Below are 23,956 nucleotides of genomic sequence, written 5' to 3'. Positions count from 1 at the left end.
TATCACTCATGCCTTCCAAATATGTCCTTAGCCATCATTCTATTTCTCATTTGGATGCAACAGCCAGCAACATAAATGGGAAACAATGTCGTTTTTATGTTATGCTCGCACAATGCTCAGTGTACCTCAGTGTCACTTGACCCTGTACTGTGTCTAAGCAGCCAAAGTGCTTGTCCATTAGTTAGTACTGGGTAAATCTTTAACCCATCATTGATATTGTTTCTTTTCTCTAACGTGCTTCTAAAAATATGTCTCTTTGACTAAGCTTTTGTCATTAGCTGTATTATGTGGCTGAGTGTTCTTCACTAATGTTACTGTGAGTATTTGAGGAAATTTTTGCTGCATTAAATATGTTACATAATGGAAATAAAAACACAATCCTGAGGCTTTATGACAGGAACTTGATGGCAGTGTGTAATGGCTTTGAATGTAGTTTCCCAGCCTTGGTGTACCTTCTACCACTTCTCCTGTCTAAGCGGCGCTTTTAAATTACAGGTCCTCCCCGGGTTACAACGGCGTTTGTTCCTGTGAATTGTTTGTAACCCGAACGGTTCACAAGTTGGAAATGCGGCTGCAGACTGAGTTCCCAGATGGCATAAGATGCCTGCAGCTAAACGGTCAGCAAATCCATCCCGCCGGTCTCCCAAACACTTGTTATGTACAAGGCGTACATAAGCTGGGTGTTCATAAACTGGGGAGGACCTGTATTCAAATGAAGTTGCAGTTGAAGTGTATATACTTTCACTGTCTCAACCATTGCTTATAGAAAATAGAAGAAGACAGCACAGGAACAGGCCTTAGTTCCACAAAGTTGTGCTGAACTAACTAAATTAGTAATCTAATGCCCAACCAAACTAATCCTTTTCACCTACGCAATGTCCATATACTTCCATTTCCTGCACATTCATGTGCCTATCTAAGAGCATCTTGAATGCACCTATTGTACCTGCCTCCACCACCACCCCTGGCAGCGCATTCCAGGCACCCACCGCTCTCTGTGCAAAACCAAAAAACAACTTGCCCCACTCATCTTCGAACTTGCCGCCTCTCACCTTAAATGCATGCCCTCTGGTATTGGACATTTCAACCCTGGGAAGATGATGCTGGCTGTCTATTCTATCTATGCCTCTCACAACCTTCTAAACCTCTACTAGACCTCCCCTCAGTCTCCGCTGCTCCAGAGAAAACAACCTAAGTTTGTCCAACCTCTCCTTTTAGCACGGGCTATCTAATCCAGGCAGCATCCTGGTGAACCTCTTCTGCACCCTCTCCAAATCCTCTACTTCATTCCAATAATGGGGTGATTTGAACTGAATGCAATACTGCAGATGCAGGCTAACTAGAGTTTTATAAAGCTGCAACATAACTTCCTGACTCTTGAACTCAATGCCTCGACTAATGAAGGCAAGCGTGCCATATGCCTTCTTTACCACCCTATCAACTTGTGTAGCCACTTTCAGGGAGCTATGGACTTGGACCCCAAGATCCCTCTGCTCATCAACACTGTTAAAGGTCTTGCCATTAACAGTGTACTGTCTCTTTACATTTGATCTCCCAAGGTGTAACACTTCACATTTGGCTGGTTAAACTCCATCTGCCATTTCTCCGCCCATATCTGCAACTGATCTTTATCCCACTGTATCCTTTGCCAGTTTTCTATGCTATCCACAACATCACCAATCTTCATATCATCTGCAAACTTAATAACCCACCCATCCACATTTTCATCCAGGTCATTTATACATATCACAAACAGCAGAGGTCCCAGTACGGATCCTTGTGGAACACCACGAGTCACAGACCTCCAGCCAGAATAAGTCCCATCGACCACTATCCTCTGTTGGCAGCATTCTTGTTGTTGAGTCAGGTTATGGGTTCAACTCTCACACCAGATACCTAGAGTCGTATGGCATGGGAACAGGCCATTTGGCCATGTATGTCTGCACTGACCAATGTTCACCTATCTGTGTTAATCCCATCTTCCAGCACCTGGGCCATAGCGTTCAATGCTCAGGTAATTCAAGTGCTCATCTAGACACCCCTTAAGTGCTGTTAGTGACTCTGCTTCCACCACACTCTGGTGTATCCCAGGTACTCACCACTCTGGTTGGGGGAGAAAAAGGTCCCTCTTAGATTTCTTCTAAATCTCTTACCACTTTTCCTCAATCTACTTTAGGGGGGTAAGAACTCAGCTCTAAGGGGAAAAGATTCCTGCAGTCTACCCTCATAATTTTACTTACCTCAATCATGTCCCCTCTTAACCTTCTCTGCTCCAGGGGAAAACAGACCTAGCCTCTCCAGTCTCTTCTAGGAGCTAAAACACTTAATCCCAGGCAGCATCCTGGTGAATCTCCTCTGCACACTCTTCAGTGGTAAGCCATCCTTCCAGTAGTGTGGTAACCAGACCTGCATGTAGTACATCAGTTGACCAGTGTTTCATAAAGTCAGTGCATAACCTCCCTATTCCTATATTTAGTGCCCTGCCAGCATCACATTATCTACCTGTGCTGCTACCTTCAAGGATCTTTGGACTTGCACACCAAGGTCCATCTGTTCCTTAATACTTTCCCTAGGGCCTTGCCATTCATGGTGTACATCCTAGCTTCATTAGTACTTCCAAAATGTATCACCTCGCATTTGAAAGTTGGATGTGCCATTGTTCAGCTAAGAGTTTAAACCAAGCCCCCATCTATCATCTCGAATGGATGTAAAAACCTCCCAAGGCATGACTTTTTTAAAAAAAAAGCACAGCAATTATCTTTGGTTTCATGGCTGCTACTGATCCCTCAATTCATGTCATTAAAGCAGTTATCTGTTATCGGTATTACTGTTTGGGGAGTTGCTGTGCATAAGTTGGTTGCCATTTTCCTACAGTTCAATACTTGGGCAGTAAATCCTTTGAAATATCATGAGGCTGTGAACGGTGCTATAATAAGACAGATATTCACACACACACACATGCACTCAGATATACTTGAGAGGTCATTTATAGTCTACAGTGATTACCCAGTATGTTTTTGTGTCCCATGTGAACTGAAGGTTAAGTATAATTTGAAATAGAACTGTTGGGAGAGGGCCTCTACCCTCCTTGATTATGAAGCCCTGCATTCCATTATTCTTTATGAAATATTATATCCTTGACATGAGAGGTCACTTGGTCTATTGAGTCTATGCTGGCTCTCGGAGCAGTCACGTCAGTCCCATTCTTCCGCTTATTTCCCCTTAATCTTTTCTCTCTGAAACACCTATTGTTCCCCCTTAAGCTTCCTACACCCATCTACACTGTGTGCAACTTAGAGTAACCAGTTAACGCCTCTGGAGTGTGCAGGAAACTGGAACATCTGGGGGAAGCTCGTGGGGTAATTGGGAGGACGTGCAAATTCCACACAGCACCAGAAGTCACGTTTGAACCTGGGTTGCTGGAGCTGTGCAGCAGCAGCTCCAACTGCAGTGTTGCTGTGGCAAATGTAGTGCTTGTACTTATGTGGGCCAAACTATTTGTACATATTTCACACACATGAAACAGTTGCCATTTACTGTCTGGCATTAACTTGAGAAGCGATACAGTGATACTCTAATTGAGGCTGGTCAACCTACGAGTGACCGAGTCACAAGGAGGTTATGATTGCCTTAAGTTTTTGCACTTGGGTCACTAGTACAACTAGCTTGATTTAAAATACCATCATATTTTTAGTAGGACTGGAATCATTTTACTGACTATTTCAAGTGGCAGAAGAATCTCTTGAATCTGCTCGGGAACGTTATTTTTGACATGATCTTATGCCAGTAATTTTCTTTTCATGCTTCCACTCATTTGCCAGATGGGTTCATATTTTTCCAGCACTGTTTGTTGATATTAGGTTTGCTGCCATAGAGTACGTAGATGCTAGGGGCAAAAAAAACAATGCCAGAAGAACTCAGGTCAAGCAGCACCTGTGGAGGCAAAAGGTGTAAGTTGATGTTTTGGATCGAGACTCTGCATCAGGACAGAGAGAAGATGAAAGATTGCTGGTGTATAGCAGTATGGTGAAGGGGTTTGGGATAGAGTCTTTGGTAGGTGATAGGTGGAACCATATGGGGAAGGGATGATGGTGGGGTGAGGTTTTTTGGGTGAGTGTGTGTGGGAGGAGATGACCAGGGCTGTGGGTTACCTGAAATTTGGAATTTTTTTAGGGGCAGTCTTTTTGGTATAGTGATTCCTTTGACTTAATTGTCAGTGACTGGATTGTTAACTGCTATTGGGATACCTTGTCTTGTGCAAAACTTTGAAAACATGAGGTTGTTTGAAATCAAACAGCCTCATGTTTTCAAAGGAAAACATGAGCTAGTCAGCCACTGAAAAGATAGTTGAATTTCCTTGTTGAAATCCTTAATGATCTAATTTTGTTGAAGTAAATTGAATCGTCTGTTTTTTTAAAAATATATTTGTACCCAGGGCTTTGCCTCACCTTTATAAATAGTTTTCGCCTGATTTGAGATTTTTCTTTAATATGTGGTATATAATTGAACTGCACCATGTGGCAATAATACTCTCATTTTTAATGTCTATCTTAAAAAAAGAATCCCAAATTAATCCACCCTGATTCAAATGAGATTTTCCCTTGAGGGAATTTTTATTTGTATCGTTCTAAATTTGAATTGGAAGCGTTTCCTCTTCATTGAAAAGAAGCCCCTACTTAATCATTTAAAAAAAATTATTCAAGAGGAATCCTGTTGAATAAGTTTGGTAAGAACCCAATAACTTGGTATGCCAGACTAATATCTTGATTTTAGTAAAAATGTTATAGTTCCTAAACCCTTTGTTTCATTACGTGGGAGACTATCTATGTACTGAGTGCTCCACAGTTGCAACTAGAAGTCTTTCCCACTTAGAAGCTGAAACTTGTGTGACCTTACAAGGGGCTTATTGCGCACAAATTGTCTATTGAATTTCCTGCATTATAATAGTAACTAGATTTTAAAAGTACTGGTAACAATCCCCATCACACAGGGAAGATATTGGAAATAACTAATGGGATTAAAAAATGGGTAAATTGCCAGGACTCAATGGCCTGCATCCAAAGGTTTTAAAGGAAATGATTAAAAGGTAGTGGAGCCATTTGTTGAAGTTTTTCAAAACTCAGTTCAGGGAGGGTACCAGTGGATTGGAAATATCCCTCCCTTGCTCAAGAAGGGAAGAACCCACAAAGTGGGAAGCTACAGGCCAGTTAGCTTAGTGTCTGTATTGGGCAAGATGCTGGAGTTTACAGTCAAGGAAGAAATAGCTCATCGTTTAGAGAAGCTTAATGCAATCAAATCAAAGAAGGATCTTATGAAAGGAAGATCGTGTTTGACAAATATGCTCAAGTTCTTTGAGGTTGTAACAACTAGAGTCACTTGAGGAGAACCTCCTAGATGTAGTGTAATTGGATTTCCAGAAGGTCCCAGATAAAAGGCTGGTGCATGAGATATGAGTTCACGATGGGTAAAATGACTTTAATGTGGATTAAGCAGTGATTATCACATAGTTGAAATAAGTGAGTCTTTTTCAGGTGGGAAGAATGTAACAACTAGAGTACTATAAGGATTAGTTCTTGGCCTATTATTTATTATCTGTATTAATGAGGGGGCTGAGTGTAAGGTATTAAGGTTGGCTGAAGGCACAAAAATAGGTGGGAGGGCATGCTGAGGTAAGGATATTTGGACTCTGCAACAGGATATAGATAGGTTCAGTGAATGGGCAAAAACTTGGCAAATGGAATTTAATGTGGGAGTGTGAGGTCACGCACTTTGGTGGAAGGAATCAAAAGGCTGACTGTTATCTAAAAGGAGGGAGGTTGCAGGTGAGTAGAGTTCAGAGGGGTGTAGGTGTTCTTGCGCATGAATCACAAAATTAGGCTGGTAGGTGCAACAAGCATTTAGGAAGACAAATAGCATATTAGTCTTTATTGCAAAGGGATTTGTTAAGAAATAGGGAAATATTGTTACAATTGTACAGGGTGTTGGTCAAGCAGCACCTGGGTTACTGTGTACAGTTTTGGTCCCATTATTTAAGAAGGGATGTACTAGCATTAGAGGCAGTTCAGAGAGAGTCACTAGGTTTATTCTTAGAATGAGAAGGTTGTCCTATGACACATGGCTAACGTTAGATCTGGAGTTCAGAAGATTGAGGGGTAATCCTACTGAAAGACTTACAATTTTAAGAGGGCATTACAGGGTTGAGATGTTTCCACTTGTGAGAGTATTGAACAAAGGTGAGTAGTTAAAAGATAAAGGGGTGGACATTTGGTATTGGTTTATTATTGTCACTTGTACCAGGGTAAAGTGGAAAACTTGTCTTGCATACCATTTGTACAGATCAATTCATTACACAATTTACAACTGAGCTACATAGGAATTTCTCACCGAAGGTGCTGAACCTCTAGAGTTCTATCCCAGAGAATTGTGGAGGCTAGACCAATGGAGGTATTTAAAGAGGAGATATTTTTGAACAGGGAATTGTGGATTATGTAGAAGTGGAAGAGGATTTGAGTCCTGGGGCAGATCAGTCATGATCATATTGAATGGCAGGGGAGGCTTGAGGGGCCGGGTGGCCCACTATTTTATTGTAGTCATTGCTGCAAGATGGCAATAGATTTTGGTCAATTTATAACTACTGTTCTTGACAGTGGAGTCCATTTTAATGAAAATTCACCCAGAGGCCAAGGTAAATATTCTTAATGATCTTTCTGTAAACTTGGTGGAGGGCAGGAACATGTAGGAGATAAATGGGTGACTGTATGGACTTTTAAAGCAACCTCATGACTGTAGGTGAAGAAGTTGCCCCACACTTGTGCTTGTTCTGTCAAGCCACAACCACAGAAATTAGGAGCTGGAGTAGGCCATTTGTCCCTTTTGAGCTTGCTCTCCCATTCAATCTGATCACAAATTCATGCCCTTTCCCTGAATACTCCTTTACCCCTTAGTTCTTTATCTAACTCCTCCTTCAACATATTTAACAGCTTGGCTTCAACTGTGGTAGTTCTACCTTTTGAGTGAAGAGATTTCTCCTCTCAGTTCTAAATGGCCTCACTGGTTTTTATGGACTTTGATCCCTGATCTGGACTTTCCCACTATCAGGATCAGTGGTATCTTGCAGTATGGGGCAGGGGTAACATGCTGCAGAGTAACTAGAATCTTGTGGCCTCACTAATGCTAAACTTTGGTTACTTGTTAGCAATACCCAAGGTGGACAAATATCTACAAGAGCCTGAAGTGAGCATGAACTGTAGTTTTCACTGAGTCAGCATGTTTTGTGAGTAAACTGCAAAAACAGCTTGATTTGCCTTGTTTCCACTGGAATCAAGAAACTTTGATTGTTATGAATAGGTGGCATTTAACTACCAGGAGGGTAGAAGGCAAGCTAGGTATACTTTGTTCCACCAATTGCTTTTTTTTAATCTGACACTGGTAGAATATTGACAATAAGTAATGTTGCTGTGTATTCCTATAAAAACCAGGCAGCTGTTAAGGGCATGCTGAGCCACGGAGAGCATCAGTAATCATGACTGATGTTTGGGCTGCTGTGACCCAAGATCTTCAACAGGAAATGTACTGAAACTTCACTATTGGACTGCAGATAATAAATCCAGATGTTCAGTGACTGTTGTGTTGATGAACACAGTCATTTAGCATACATTATGGCAAAATATGGCCATAATTACTGAACAGTTAATTACAAATAGTTCAGCAATATTACTGGCAGATACGAAAGCAGCAACCAATTACATTTACGTGTGGACTTCTAATTGTGTCCTTTCTCCCCATGTCTGCATGGGTTTCCTCCGGGTGCTCCGGTTTCCTCCCACATTCCAAAGACGTACAGGTTAGGAAGTTGTGAGCATGCTATGTTGACGCCGGAAGCGTGGCAATACTTGCGGGCTGCCCCCAGAACACTACGCAAAAGATGTATTTCACTGTGTGTTTCGGTGTACATGTGACTAAAAGATATCTTATCTTGTTAAGGTACAGAGGCAATTTAGTCCATCAGTCCATGCTAGCTCCCAACAAGGCAATCCAATCAGTCCCATTTCTTCCCTACCTTATTCCACACCCCCAACTCCAGATACCCTGCAACTTATTCTCTATCACATGTCCATCAACTTGCTTTTGGTGGTTCTTGCCCTGATACTAAGGAGTAATTTACACTCGCCAGTTAAACCTACCAGCACAACCTTTGGATATGGGAGGAAAATATCCAACAGTTTAAAACATGCTGTGGAATCTGGTAAAGTTCATACTAACCTCAAGATCAGGCAGGCAGTGCCTTGATATATCTCTAAATCACATCACTGTTATCAAAGTCTGTATTTTAATGTCAGGTTATGTGCACCCGGACTGGGTGGGTCATCAGCCCATATCCATGCCATAAAAGTGCATGATTTATAAATCAAGAAGTAAAAAGCACTTTCAAGGATGTGGCCTGGATGGTGGTGAAAACCCTCACTGGGCAGGCTTTCCAACACGTAGAACTTGGCGCCACTGCAAGGCTGCCTTCAAGGCTACGGCAGGAACAGGGCAGTCACCCAGTTTCTGTAATGCCCCTTTACACAAAAGGTGCTAGAGAGATGCATCGGTATCAGTCCTGTTTTGTCCCCACCAGTTCAGTAAATGACTCTGTAGTCTATGGGTGGTTTCCTGGGATGGTTTCCGTAATGGGCATCAATTCCAACTATAGGTGGTGTCCTGACTAGTGCACTGTAGGGTCCAGGAGTAAGTGTTGAATGATGCAATTTACACAAGGACCTATTCAGGAGAGGCTACTATGCAATGCCAGCCCCCTACAAATCTCCTTTACACGTAAGGTTCAAAAGTATATTATGTTGTGTGCCTTTAAAAATAAAGGGAATATATTGTAAAAATGTTCTGTAGAATTGGCTTTATGCAAACTGTGTGTGCAAATTTTCTCAAATATTTTACCAACTAATTTTAAGAATGAGCCATCTTTTCAAATAAAAATGGAAAACGCTGGGAACACTTGGCAGGTTGAGCAGCATTTGTGGAAAGAGAAACAGTTAATGTTACAGGTCCAAGATTCTTCATCAGAACTCTGAAGCGCCAGATCTGGCAGGTGGTGCTATCCTATCTGCTCTTTGCCCTGCTGCCTTACTGGAGATGTGCAGAGTTAGACTGATTACATTGCAGATAGGGTTGAAAGGCATCTGATGTGAGAGGTTGGAAGATTTATTACCTTTTGGGATTCCTGGGTGAGAACTGACCTGATAGATATTTTCAAGATGTTGAGAGAGTTTGCTACAGTGAATAGAGAAGCTTATCCCTGAGCAGTGTGGGATTTGTAAACTCGGTGAAATTACTTTTCGAATTGCTAGAATCTGGAAGGCTCCTGCTGAAAAGGTTCTCTGAAGATGCAGTTCCTATGAGTCGTTTTTAAAGGGAGTTGGACAGGCCCTGGAGGATGAGTAATTTGTGTGTGGGGACAAGGTCGTCGACTCTTTCGGATTCAGAACAGGGACGATGGACCTCCTGCTATGACTTGGAGTCATAGAGTTGTACAGCATGAAACAGGCCCTTCAGCTCCACTCATCCATGCTGATCAAGGTGTCTTCCTGAGTTAGTCCCATTTGCCTGTATCCCTTTAAACCTTTCCTGTCCATAAACCTGTCCAAATGTCTTTTCAATGTTGCAATTGTACCCACCTCTACCACTTCCTCTGGCAGCTCGTTCCATATACCCACCACCCTCTGTGGAAAAAAACTTGTCCCTCGAGTTCCCTTTAAATCTTTCCTGTCTCACTTTAAACCTATGCTTTCTAGCTTTAGACTTTCCTATCCTGGGAAAAAGACGGACTGACTGTCCAGCTTATCTATGCCCCTCATGATTTTATAAATCTGTGTTCACCCTGCAGCCTCCTTGGCTCCAGAGAAAACAATCCCAACCTATCCAGTCTCTCCTTATAACTCAATCCCTCCAGCCCCAGCAATTTCCTTGTGAATCTTCCATTCAATAAAATCAGATTTTTCCATTCAATGAACTTGTGGATTAGAGAAACTTTATATTATTGCTCTAGGCATCTTGGTGTCCTGAAGATTATCTGAAAGTTAGATTTCTATAGGATAATGTTTATATTTCTAACTTGATTTAAATGAAATATAGAAACATTTAAGTGGCACATATTTTCACAAGTGCTGTTGTTTTAGAGTTTTTCATCAATCTTTGTTTCTTGCCTTTCAAAAGAAGTGTGCATCACTAGCTTGCTTAGACCAGCTGAGCCACTCAGTGCATCAGTAAACATAACACAGGTTTTGAGCTGCAGCAAGAGCAGTGTAGCAGCAAGATGATTTCAGGCAGTATAAACACATTTTGAGCAGTGTGTCCAAACACACAATTAGTGATGATGCTCAGTCAGAACACTCCATCAAAGTGGATATCTGATGCTGTTGTAATAGAATGGTGATCATTTATGTTGTCAAGATTTTATTTCGCATTTTGTCTAATCTAAAGAGTACTTAAGATCTTGTTATAAAAGTAGGAAAGTTTGTTCCACTACATTTGGGAATTCTTTTCCCACAAAGGGGTTCCAAATGTAATTGTGTTTTGCAGCTCCTGGTCGAGCAACAACTATTTTGCATGTTTGGGCATACTGTTGTCAGTTAAGCAATTATTAAATTCTTAAAATTTCATTTTGGCCCCTTCTGAAGACTTGTATTTTTAATTTCCTAATGATAAAGAGGACTTTGTGTGTTTAGCAGCCTACATTGCCATTTCAGTTTGCCATTTATTAAGATTTTGCTTATATTGCCATCTATAATATTGCAGTAATTATAATTAAATGTCAGGATTGACTTTATAACTGCAAACGTATTAATTATTGACAAAATCTTCAGTGCATTGGAATGTGCCAAGGTAGTCACTAATCTTAAAATACATGAATAATTCAATGGTGATTCATTCATCAACTTTTTTTTGTCCAAGCAAGGGAAACCTTCATAATCTGTACATCAGTGACAAAAATCCTGGGAATCAATTGCTTTGGGCCATTGCAAGTAAAAACTTTGTGGATAGAGTGAGTCATTGGTGAGGATAAAAGAAGGAAAGAAAGGCAGGACAAATCCATTGTCACACCAAGCTCAACTGAATTTGTGTTCAACATGCTGAAATGTTTGTTTGTCCCACCATGGACTTGATTTCCTAAGAAGCTGCAGTGATACCCATGATCTGCCAAAGGCCCAACATCCATGGTCTCCTAGATCAATGACTGACAAATTATTTTTGTCTTCTGGATACAACTAAAATATAGAAAAATGCACTCGTCTTATTTACAACAGAAAGCCTGTGTAGTCAATAGCAATTTCATCTAATCTTAATTTCTGTGGTTGTGATTTTGTTCTCCAGCTCGTGTGCACCCACCATTTTGGAGCGCAAATCATTATAGGCCTGAAATGTTCATCTGTGTTGAGGTTTGACCACATGATGCTTAAGCCGTTATGCTTAGTTTTATTAGATGTTGATTTCTTTGTCGTGAGTTGTAAATGGTCAAATTTCCAATGCATTTTATTTCAAACGGAATCTCAATCTGTCTGAGTAGATAGTTTTGCTATTTTGAGTACCACCCTGAAGATTTAAATGGTGCTTACTCTGTCTTGGTCCAATCACGTAGACGCCACGGCCTCTACTTCCTCAGGAGGCTGAAGAAATTTGGTATGTCCCCTTTGACACTCGCCAACTTTTATCAATGACCCATAGAAAGTATCTGGATGCATCACAGCTTGGTATGGCCAGGACTGCAAGAAACTGCAGAGTTGTGGACACAGCCCAGCGCGTTATAGAAACCAGCCTCCCCTCCATGGATTCTGTCTATACCTCTCGCTGCCTTGGTGAAGCAGCCAGCATAATCAAAGACCCCCACCTACCCGGGTCATTCTCTCTTCTCTCCTCTCCCATCAGGCAGAAGATACAGGAGCCTGAGGGTATCTACCACCAGGCTCGAGGACAGCTTCTATCCCACTGTGATAAGACTATTGAACGGTTCCCTTACACGATGAGATGGACTCCTGACCTCACAATCTACCTTGTTGTGACCTTGCACATTATTGTCTACCTGCACTGTACTTCCTCTGTAGCTGTGACACTTTACTCTGTACTGTTATTGTTTTTACCTGTGCTACCTCAATGCACTCTGTACTAATTCAATGTAACTGCACTGTGTAATGAATTGACCTGTATGATCAGTATGCAAGACAAGTTTTTCACTGTACCTCAGTATGTGACAATAATAAACCAATACCAATAAATAAAGTACATTACATTCCCTCTCTTTTTCCACTAATATTCGGTCCTGCCTGAACCCAGAGCCAGAGAGACTTGTTTATGAATCTTTGCTTGATCTATCTAATTGAACAAGATAAGTGAAATGAAATTCCAAGCGAGTTTGCTGAGTAGGGTGGTGGAGTGATGCTTAATATGCCTTGCAAAAGGCAAAAACAGAATGCTGGAAATACTTGTGGAAAAACTGTGGAACTGAATCAATGATCTTCCATCAGATTTCCAGCGTCCTTAATATTTTGATTTTGAAACTACATTCTGCTGTCAGTCAATATTTGAAATTATTATAAAGCTTACTGCCCAGTTCATTTATCGTAAGCCAGTTAGATGTATTGGTTGACCATGATTGAACTTGTAAGTCAGATAATACTAACCTCTTGTAAAATGGTGCCTTGTGCTGCTGTGCCTTAGAGTATGTAGGGTTTATTTTTAGGTGAGTGTCATGAATATGTTGTGTACCAAAATTATTTTTGAAATATTTTGCCTTTAAATTATTTTACTCTATTTTGTACTTTTCTTAAGAAAAGAAATTCATTGTAAAAGAGAGGGCTTTTGCAGCAGGTAAAACGGTGGTCACATTTATGCGGAGTTTTCAAATGCATATGAAGGAATTGTTGATAAAACAAAGAAATCTCAGTATATTCACAAAGTGCAGACTTGTAAAAGTAAGCCATTTCATCACCATTTAACCCAGTACTTCTGGCATTGCTAGTGTTACCAGGAATGGAGCTAGTAGTGAACTTGGGGGCTGAGCTTCCAGTAAATGGTGACACTTTCATTCTTCTAGTTGAAAATTCCTCATTGGAAACATAACTAGCTTGGTGTATCAATTGAACTTGGGTTTAGGGATGTTTTAAAAATGGCTCGTGTTACCAGCTGGATAAACCTGTTCGCTTTGTGATTTCTTGTATTCCTCCACCACTTCCCCAGCCTCCAACTATATCTATTTCCTTTTCCTGCAAAACAAATTGACTGCAGGTGGATGCACTGAGTTTGAATAAATAGGTTTCTGAGAGTGACTAGGTTGAAATTTTTCCAAGATTTAGAGATTTTCTTTATGAAGGTTAACAATTAAAGATCTGCAAAGTGCTAGTGCATTTGTTCTGCTACTGCAGAAACAAGTAGATGACAAATATTAATGTAACCTATTGACGTAACCTCAGTCAACTAATGTGTCCACGTCAATATTGCAAAATTAATAGCGTAATTATCACTTGAAAATCAATGAAACTTGGTTTTAATTTTCTCAGATTTTGATTTGCCTCTTCTCTGTTGTGCTGAAAACAGAACATTTTTAGTCCTTTGATGTGAGCACAGTAATTTAAATTACATCTTGAGTATTTCTCTGAAATATGTTGGTATTTTGAGAATCAGAAGTTTGTCAGTACTGTTCAAATATATTCTATTGTTAACCCAAAAGACACCATTCAGTGATCACCCTCTTTGTTGTTTTGTACTTCATTCCAACTTTTAACCAGCCTTGTATTGCTGTCCTTTGTGCACCAGACTGCAATTGTGTAATAATGTGTTCAGACACGACTGCTTGGAACTGGTGCAAACCACTTTGGACAGCTAACTTTGCTTGGCATTCTTGAATTGGCAAAGGCAAGGGATGCAATTGTTCCTCTTTTGTGCTTTGGAACTGTGGTTTCACCAACTACAGGGAATTCCAAATGGTTGGGTTTGCGTTCCAACCCGGCTCTGCAATGTAAATAAAATATTAATTAAACAGCAACATTACTCTGTGGTGTCTGAATTGCAAATTACAAAATGATGGTACAGAATTCAGAAAAAGAAAATATGTTTGAAATCAGCCATCCTGTGCCCATACTGGCAACTTAAAAGGATTTATTAGAAGTCTATTTGTCTATATTAAATAATCTGTCATGAAGGACAGATTCTTCTAGTAGATATGCTTGGGGAAGTTGAGAACGGACTGTTCTCTTAAATTAAACCTTTCGACAGCTATTAAGAATCTAAAAATTTTAAAATCTTTTGTGTACTGAAAGCAATTGACGTAGGTCTCCTTGGCCATGAGTCTAGATAGCTCAATATTTACTGCAGTGTAGGTAAGTTCTAAACTTGAATTTTAAAATGAATACCTGTCCTTGTTTGGTGTCTTTGTACACTAGTTGGTGATAACGTTGGTAGTTAGTGCAAAATAGAGTTCAATTTCTCCCTCTCCCATCCTCTCTTCAGTTTACAACCTAATACCCCAGAATTTCCAGACTAACCTTCCCCTGGTCATTGGGGAGATCTTGAGTTCTGTGGTGAGAGCTTCCCTGTGAGGAGTCAGTGTGAGCCCTAATCTCCAGCATGTTTGGTGTTATCAAACTGGTAGAGCAACCAATCATATTGAAGAATTCTAGGTAAGGAAAGTGGAAAAATGTTTCTTTTAATTTCTTTAAAATTATACAAAACACTAAATAAAAAATGGAACAACACATGATTAAAATCAAGTTGAAGCATAAAGTTAAGGCCTTTAAGTATCCACATAAGGAAATTAGAAAGCACTTTCATAAAATTTAGTGAAAATAAAGCAGCTTACAGATGCTAGAAATCTGGGGGGCTGCAGAGAGAGCCCTAAAACGCTTCAGATATTCAGCAGGTCAGGCAGCATCTGTGGAAAGAAATGGTTAACATTTCAGGTTGAAGACCCATTGTCAGAATAGTTCTGAATGTCTTGAACCTTTTCTGTTTTTGTTTCATAAAATTAGTACTTTAGGTCTGAAAGTTTGCTGAGCAAGTTACTGTTTATCATTCAGATTAAAAATTCACTTGGGTCTGAAGATTTTCAAGGAGCCTTAGTGTTTTACAATTTGTCAACTGCTTAGATTTTGATCCATTCCATTCAATTCAGCTTGATTTCATTGGGGGAAAACAATAAATGACAAACTTCAGGATTTTCATGCTTAGTTTTTCCACATGAGGTTTAAAGTTGCTGTCATTTGCATAGAGTAGTGAACATTGCTAGTTTTGTAATTATTAAAATCTTCATAAAATCCAGGCCAAAGTTTTTAAGCAGTACTTAATTTTAGTGGAAATCGGTAGGAGATTGGAAATACTGTGGTGATGCATTGATTTTTTTTTTGCTCGCAATATAACACCCCTAGCTGTTGTCAACTAGCCAATGGAGAATCTGCTACCAGTAAAAAGTAGTAGTTTGTTTTTCTTAAATAAAAATGTAAATAGGCTAATAGAGAATTATTGCAGTGTGAATCAGTGACGTTGTATCAATGTGATGTGACCATTTGTTTTATTGAATTCCCCAGTGTGTAACTATTTTGGGAATTGGGTATAGTGAGTGTTTACCCAAATATGGGTAGATAACATAGATTTTCCACCTGCTCAGAGAAGTTTAGAAAATTTGAAATTTCTTGTGGCATAACAGCCTATTAATTTCTGATGGAATGTAACTTTACCTGGATCTGTAAATTTATTTTTACCTAAGTGCTGAAGTACACTATGGGTTTTGGGAATAATGGCTCTTGTACTTTTACTGGCACTTACTGTGCATGGTCTCCTTATGTGGCTCAGTGTTAGATAATGGGTGAAAACATTCTATATATCTGGAATTTAAAAAAAAACTTGTTTCTAATTTTACCAGTCTTATTTCAAGATGGGCAGGTTATAAGGGGGCTGTCTTTTTACTAAAGAGAAATAACTATGTATTTTGTGATTTTTTTTCAATATGCTCGTGTTATAAACCGTACATTCTAACATGTTTGTGGATCTTGTGGGGATTGTTTCTCTCCTAGTACAGGCTGTCCCCGGGTAACGAACAGGTTCATTTTTCATAATGTCCACAAGTCAGAAAATGCACAAAATTCACTCTATATGGCAACCATACCTTCACAGAATTGTAATGAAAGGCATCGAAAGCACGTAACTGATTTGAAAGAGCAAGTACTAAAAGTGGAGAGAGGAGCAATTAGTTATGCTGCTTATATGAATAAACATATGTACATACATCGAACTGTTGAATTTATTAATATTATAGGAGCTTGCTCGTATGTACGGGTATCTGTAAATCGGGTGTTTGTAACCTAGGGACGGCCTGTAATTGCATCTCTGCCAGAAATGGAACAATGTTGACAATTTATATTGAATAGATTATTAGCTAGAAGAATAAAGTTGATAATGCAACTTGTTTATAGACACCCTGACCAATTGAAATGGGACAAATTGCACTGGAAAGGGGGTGTTACTATAGATCGTTTATAAGACACAATGGGATGGCTTTCCTGGTGAATGTTTGCAGGAAAAAAGGCCAGTGTGTTTGAAAATAACATTGTTCAGTGATGGACCACATCTTGATGGATAGAAGTAGGATCTGTATTTAAAAACATTTTATTTCATTTGTGAAAGGAAATCTGGATATAATCTTGCATTCTGCAGAGACTTTTTCTGATCACTGTAAAGGATTTTCAGTGCTTGGAAGGAGAATGATGATCACTTGCACCTTCTCTATCTGTCCCTACCCCCCACTCCTCCAACTGAAACTCGTCACCTACCAAATTTTCACACTGTGTTGAGAAAAACCTTGGCTTCATTGCCTTCAAACCAAGTTCACACCTGTTGCTTCGTTAAGTTTATTTTAATTCTTTATCAAGCACAGGCATGCTTAATTTAGATCAGTGTAGTTGACCTTTGAATCTTCAGTTTCTTCTGATAGTTTGAAATGGTGGCCGCTGTCAGTGGGGACAGGCATGCAGTTGGCTTGTGCTGTTCTGTTCCATAGGTCAGAAGCTGCATTAGTTATTAGTACATGCTTTCATCTCTCTTCTTGCTTTGATGTTGTGACCAAATCAGTCATTTGCCAGTGGAGAATTTGTGTTTGCACTGGCTGTTTAGCATTTGTTGATTGACAGACATGTGGAATGTCATCTTGCAACAATCTATTGAGTTACACCTAAATAGGAAACAACAAATGTGAACTTATATAGCTGCTTCTATATTCTTAGGACATGCCAAAAAGCTTCCCTCCAATTAGTTGAGGTGCAGTCACGTTTGGAGGTAAATCTTGTTATGGATGGCAAACAGCTAATAAAGTTGCAGTTCAGCTGGCCTGTGGAGTATCTCCATTTACTATTTTTATTACGGTTTCAGTAGAGTTTGAGGGGTTAGGTTTCCAGTACATGGAGACGGTTCACTAAGACTGTCTCTTACTCCAATAGACCTGACAAATAAGACCTCAGTTTAACGTTTCTAAAAGACTGCATCAACAATAATGCAAGGCGCTCTTTTTAGCTAAGCGGAGGGGGAGAAAATGTCGACAGGATTATGTATTCGCACTCAGGAGAACAGTTTGACCAAGTGGAGAATTAATCAACATAATTCGGAGCAAAAGAAAGACATTGCATTTGTGTAGCACATGTTACAACCCCAGGGTAGTATTAAGTGCTTCAAAACCAATGATTTACCTTGACGTGTAGTCACTTGTAAATGTGGCAGCTGGTTTTGTGCACAGCAAGCTCCCACAAACAGTATTCTGATACTGGAAACGCTCAGCAGGTCAGGCAGCATTGCAAGTGCTGAGTATTTCCAGTATTGTCTGGAAATACTTCAGAGTTACAAATGTAGTTTATTTTGATTTTCAGCATTGTGACGTTTTTAGAGGTAGAGGGCTAACTATTGGTCAGGAAAGCAAGGAGGACTAGTGTGCTCTTTATTTAAGTCTTTTCCATCTATCTGATATGACAAATGTGTAAATGCTTTTTATTTGTCAAACAATATCAGGGCAGTGCTTCCTTAGTAATTCATAGCCTCTATTATGTACTTATGTCTCATAGCCTGAATAAACAACCTAGTGATATGGAGGCAGAGGGTATCACTAAGGAAAACTTAGTGTTGAAGTTAATCTACATTAACAGAATTTGTCATACTTTGAAATGGCAATTACTATTTAAATATCTTATTTCAAAATAAGATAATGCCACCAGATTGTTTTATGACAGCCAGTGCCTCTTTCCCAGGGCACCAATGCTCAATACAAGAGGGCATGGCTTTAAAGTAATGGGTGGGAAGTTCAAGGCAGATATCAGAGGGAGTTTTTTTTTACCCAGAGAGTGGTTGGGGCATGGAATGCGCTGCATGGGGCGGTGGTGGAGGCAGGTACATTGGTCAAATTCAAGAGATTGCTAGATAGGCATATGGAGGAATTTAAAATAGAGGGATATGTGGGAGGAAGGGGTTAGATAGTCTTAGGCAAAGTTTAAAGGTCGGCACAACATTGTGGGCCAAAGGGCCTGTATTGTGCTGTACTGTTCTTTGTGCTAACTTTTAACCTCTAAGGAGAACTACAACTGTAAAACAGTCTTTGGGCAGTCTAGTTTGGATTGTCAATAAAGACATTGGATTTCTGAAAAGCTCTGTTCAGTGGCAGTTGCAGTTGCAGTGAAGGTTCAAATTTTTACTTGGTCAAAATTGATCTAATCAGGCATGTAATGATGCAAACTTTGCTATATTGAAGTTTGATGTGAGACCTATAGATTATTTTAGCTATCAATAGGGAATGGACTCAGTTACTTCAGCACCAAACAAAACTTGTTACTGAAAATCACTATTGAGGGCTCTTAGGGTTTATTTTGGTTTTCTTCCTTTGCCACATGATGCACACCTTTCCTTGTATGTGTTAAGGTCTTCATTTGACTTTCATTCCAGAATGCTTCCTGGATATCACTTTAAAAGGAAAGAAATACATATTAAATCTTCTATCAATATGCAAAGCCTTGGTTTCTTGCTTCAAAATCACACCAATCCCCCAACCCCCTCTTCCTTCACAACCCAAAATGCTGTCCATTACAAAATGCTGCCCTGTATGTCTGAGTAGATTCATTCCAGCTGTTGGTAGTGATTTGAAATTGGGCCTGGGGTTAGCTTGCTTCAGAAATGCATACAGCAGGTGCTGGGACTCTGCCTGGATCAAAAAGCTTTCAGAATTTTGCAAAAGATTTTGCTTCTTTATTGTTGTCATTGCTGTATTCTCGGAGGGAGATCAACTTCCTTGGAGGCCAGATAAGTTGATCTCCCTCCGCTTTCAATAAAAAGGCAAGAAAAGATGGAACTATAGAAAATTTACAGCTTGGAGGGACACTCTTACCAGTCAAAATAAAACTTCCCAACCAAATCCCACCTTCCACAGCTAGGTCTGTATCACTACAAGTGAGGACTCTTAATGTATTAATTCAAGTCATTGTCGTGGCTATCCCTCAAGGTCGAGGATGATGGTGTTCATTCCATTGATCTATTTATGGACTCTCAAGTGGCTTATGTCCAATCCCCCGATCGCTGAGAGACTTGAAGTAGCCGACAGAGCGAAGACGCCTGTGCGTGTATTTGTTTAATGTATACTTGATGTTGCACTACAAAAAGCACACGATACTTCACAAAGCAACCAACTGATTCCAATGGCATGGAAACCACGACGATTGTAGCTGATGGATTTGTTGCAGCCTTCATCCGCCTTCACAGCTGTTGTTCGAAATAACTTCGTCCGCCTGTTCCACTGTTGAGGACTTGGTTGGATTGTTCTTTGTCAGGGACCTCACCATCGACCTTACCGCCATGGGTGACCCTACCAGGAGCATAGCTCCAGACGGCATTGCTCTTGGGATCTCAGGACCACACAAGCTTCTCCACCATGGAGAAGATTAATTCAAGTACTATTGAGTGTATGAGTGTATTGAGGGTTTGTCTCCATCAGCCTTTCAGGCAGTGAGCAGCTCACTGGTTAAAATAACTTTTCCTCATCTGCCCTCTAATCCTTCAACTATTTTAAATATACCTCGCCTTGATTATTGACCCCTCTCTTCAGGAAAAATAGGTTATTCCAATTTACTCTGTCTAGACCCCTTGTAATTTTATACACCCCAATTAAATCATTCCTCAACCTTCTCTGTTCCCAAGAAAACCACCTTAGCTTACCCAGACTTTCCTAATATCTACAACTTTCTGGTCCTGGCAACTCTTGTAGATCTTGTCTGCACCCTCCCTACTGTAGTCATACCTGTCTGGTAGGAGCTGATCATGTCTGTGCGAGTACTGAAGCTGTGGCCTAACTAGTGCTGCATACAGTTCTGGGGTAACTCTCCTGCCCTTGTATTCTGTTTGTCTGTTGTAAAGGAAAGCATCTCTCATGCCTTTCTAACCTTTATTAACTTGTCCTATTGCATACATGGATGTGTGAACATACACAGGTTTGTCTGTTCCTTCACACTATCGTGCATCCTCCCAGTTATTCTACATTCCTGTACCTTGTTGTACCCCACCAACTGTGGTGCCTTGCAGTTCTATGGAATAAATTCCACTCTGCTCAGCTGGCCAGACCACTTAGATCATCCTGCAGGTTAAAACTTTGCTGCTCGTGGTCAACCACACAGATTTTTGTGACATCTCCAAACTTTATTATGCCTCTATAATCTGGATTTAAAAATATATATAAAATTTTTTTTTAAAAATGCAAGAGGCATGTTGCTAAATACTGTGGTACCTCACTGGTAACAGCCTTCCAGTCACAAGATGCCCGTCAACCAACATCCCATCTTGTCAATAAGGCAATGTTGGATTCAGTCTGCCACTTCTGCCTGTTTGGCCTGCGTCTGTGCTGGTTGATAATAGTGGGAGATTATTTTTTCCCCTTTTGATTTTAATAGAGAAAAATTTCCCATGACATTTACCTTTCATTTTTTTAAGAAGCAAAACTGTGAGAACTGTTTATTAATTCCACTCTTCAGCAAAGTGCACCAGTTCCTTGGTATTGTTCCTTGCACTGTCCTTAGTAGAAAAGTCTGAGTGACAGAGGATTTTGGCACTGTAGACCGACTGGAGAAGTTGGGAATGTTCTTGGAGAGGTGATTTGCTCATGCTGATTAAAATCACGAAGGGCCAAGGTGCAGTAGGGAGAAAAACAGTTTGTGTTGGCAGAAGGGTTTACAATTAGAGAAGACAAAGTGACTGGGTGATAGAAGGAAATTTTTTCCATGAGTTGTCATGATCTGCAATTCATCACCTGGAAGTGGATTTGATCGCTGCTTTCAGGAGGAAAATGGTCGGACACAAGGGAGGAAAATTGCTCTGGGAAATGGGACTGGCTGGATTGTTCTCGTAGAAAATCAGCTTGAGTGGCCGGCTGGCCCCTCGTGCTATTAAAATAAAAACCTTGGTTTTGATAGCTGACCACCACCTACTCTGTGACGACCAGAAACTCCAGCCTGTGCTTCAGGCTATGCTTGGCACATAAGGATGAGGAACTTGCATGACTTAAAAGTCAGATAATTCTTAAAAGACAATATAATTAAAAATATTGATGTTTTCAACAAAGTTAACTGGTAAAGTTATTCCTTTCTTTGCTCTAGGGAGTATGGGAGACTAAGTAAAAGAGGAGAAAACTAACAGCCCACAATGCCTCCAAACTTGAGGCTGCAGCATGTTTACTCATGAGAGAGACTTCAAAGCAAATTGTACTTGCTGCATTGTTTTTCACATTGTTGCACTGCATCTGTAATCTATTGCGTATTATATAATGTGGAGGCCATCCCCGGGTTAAGAGTGTCTGACCTATGGACATCCCTGTATACAAGCAAGATCCCATAATATTATTAAATTCAAAAGTCCAACATACATACATGCATTTGTTCCTACACATGGCAGAATTAGTTCTCCCTCTCTCTCTCTTTCCACTTTTAGTAATTCTTATCAGCCTTGTGTGCTTTCATGCCATTCATTACAATACCATGGAGGTATGTTTACCATAGACAAAATCAACTTATGGACATCCATAAAAACAACCTGTTCATTACCCAGGGACAGCCTGTAATTGTATTTTAAAATAGTCAATAACTGCTTTGTATGGCTTTTTAAAAAAAAGTTATTACATACTACTGTCCCCACTAAGTTGTAAGACAATGCATGCAATTGTGTGAAGTGGTATTTGAATTGCATGGGTTTTATGTGCGAGTGGGATGGGAGTGAATGTTGGTCTGTCTACAAAAGTTGATGTACATAGTAATTTCTGTCCTTTTTAAAATATTACATAGTTTGTACAATGTGGTAGCTTGCGTCTTTTAAACCAGTCATTGGCTGTATAATAGCAGAGCAATGTTAAAACAGTCATGTAAACAGAATCCCTCAGTTTCCAAGGTGTCGAACAGTATTTGGAAAAAGACTTTTGGAAAAGGACAGACGAATGAGGCTGTCCGAGACTTTGTTCTGTGAGCTAGCGATCAGCTGAATAATCTACTGTTTGTTGTAAAATTCTGATTATGTTCTTTTATAGTGCGAGGATGCCGCCCTGGAAAAATTGTACAGATGACAGAGGCCGAAGTGCGGGGCCTGTGTATAAAGTCACGGGAGATCTTTCTCAGCCAACCTATCCTTTTGGAGTTGGAAGCACCCTTGAAGATCTGTGGTAAGGCAACAGGGTTACTTTGGACTTAAATCATTGCTGTGTTGCTGACAATGTTCACTCTAGATGTTCTGCAAGCTGTAGCTTGGAATCTATCTCTATTGTCAAATCAATTTGGCTGACTTCCTAGAAGATAAAGGTCCAATCATAAAACTGTCCACAGTTCAGGTCGAATCAGGAGTTTCAGAAGCTATGTGATTAGGCTGGTTTGTGAAATATATCCCATTGGAAGAGCAAGGAGTAATCCTCTGAAGTTGGGTTTAAGGCATTATTATGCTCTAATGAAAGTAAGCTTTGTGCTGTAGTTGGTTCATCTTGTATTAGACCTGATAATGCTTTAAATTTTTAAAGCACCTAAATTAGGATTTGTTTGTTTTCTGTCCCCGAGTAATCCATTAAATTGGAGAGCAAAAATTCCTTTGGAGTACATGGCATTACCTCCAGTATTTGAATAGCTAGAACAGAATTTCCAGTCATTGTCACTTTTTCTTAAAAGCACATTTAAAAACAGCTACCAACTGGTCACGTGGTTGATTTCATCCTGTTAAGAGAGTACACAATGCATCTCCAAGTCAATAGGCGGTAACCAGTCTGTCTTTCTGTTGAAGAATGTTAAATGGCATTGAAGACTTTAATTGATCTCAGCTTTTGTTGCAGCCATTGAAATATGTCAGATGAGAGCCAATGTAGTGGATGGTTTTTGCAGGAATTTAGCAGAAGAGCTGTTGAAGATATACTCTGAATTTAGAGTTCTAGTAAAATGGGTTGGGGACATAATGATATTTTTGGAGATGTCTTCACTGGGATCGTGTGGGTGGTGTAATACAATGCAATGGCATGTGATTTATTTTTCTTTTTACAATATTTTTATTGATTCCACATAAAGAATACAGAATATGTGAATCATAAAGATAAAATAATACTAAATACATTGTCTTGAATCGTATTTAAAATCTCAATACCCCATAATGGTAATCAAAAATGATAATTAATAGCGACTAAATTGGAATAATTTTATTACAAAAAAAAATCTAAACCCACTACCAAGACCGAAGCTGTTTGGTTAAAAAAAAGACACAGAAAAACCCTTATCACATAATGCTACTAGCCATTTTCTGTACTTTAACCACCAAATCAAAGGTTTTGAAAGTAGTTCAAAAAAGGTCCCCACAATGTTTGAAAATCTAGGTGAGATTTGTGATTTCTTTTGCACATTTGAATCATCTGCCAAAATCAGCTGTTCCTTTGCGA

General features: G+C 39.8%; 1 protein-coding gene across 1 annotated transcript in view; it reads left to right on the top strand.

The window, feature by feature from the left end:
• Positions 1 to 23,956, top strand: part of ppp1cb (protein phosphatase 1, catalytic subunit, beta isozyme) — an 89,488-nt gene that overhangs the window by 16,074 nt on the left and 49,458 nt on the right. Inside the window, exon 2 of the mRNA XM_052024317.1 lies at positions 22,577 to 22,708. Within this exon, the coding sequence (XP_051880277.1) occupies positions 22,577 to 22,708 (132 nt within the window). The remainder of the gene's footprint in view (positions 1 to 22,576; positions 22,709 to 23,956) is intronic.

The sequence above is a fragment of the Pristis pectinata genome, chromosome 10 (assembly GCF_009764475.1).
Source record: "Pristis pectinata isolate sPriPec2 chromosome 10, sPriPec2.1.pri, whole genome shotgun sequence".
In the NCBI taxonomy this organism is placed as follows: Eukaryota; Metazoa; Chordata; class Chondrichthyes; order Rhinopristiformes; family Pristidae; genus Pristis; species Pristis pectinata.
The sequence above is the reverse complement of the archived record's forward strand: the minus strand, read 5'-3'. Positions and strand labels throughout refer to the sequence as shown.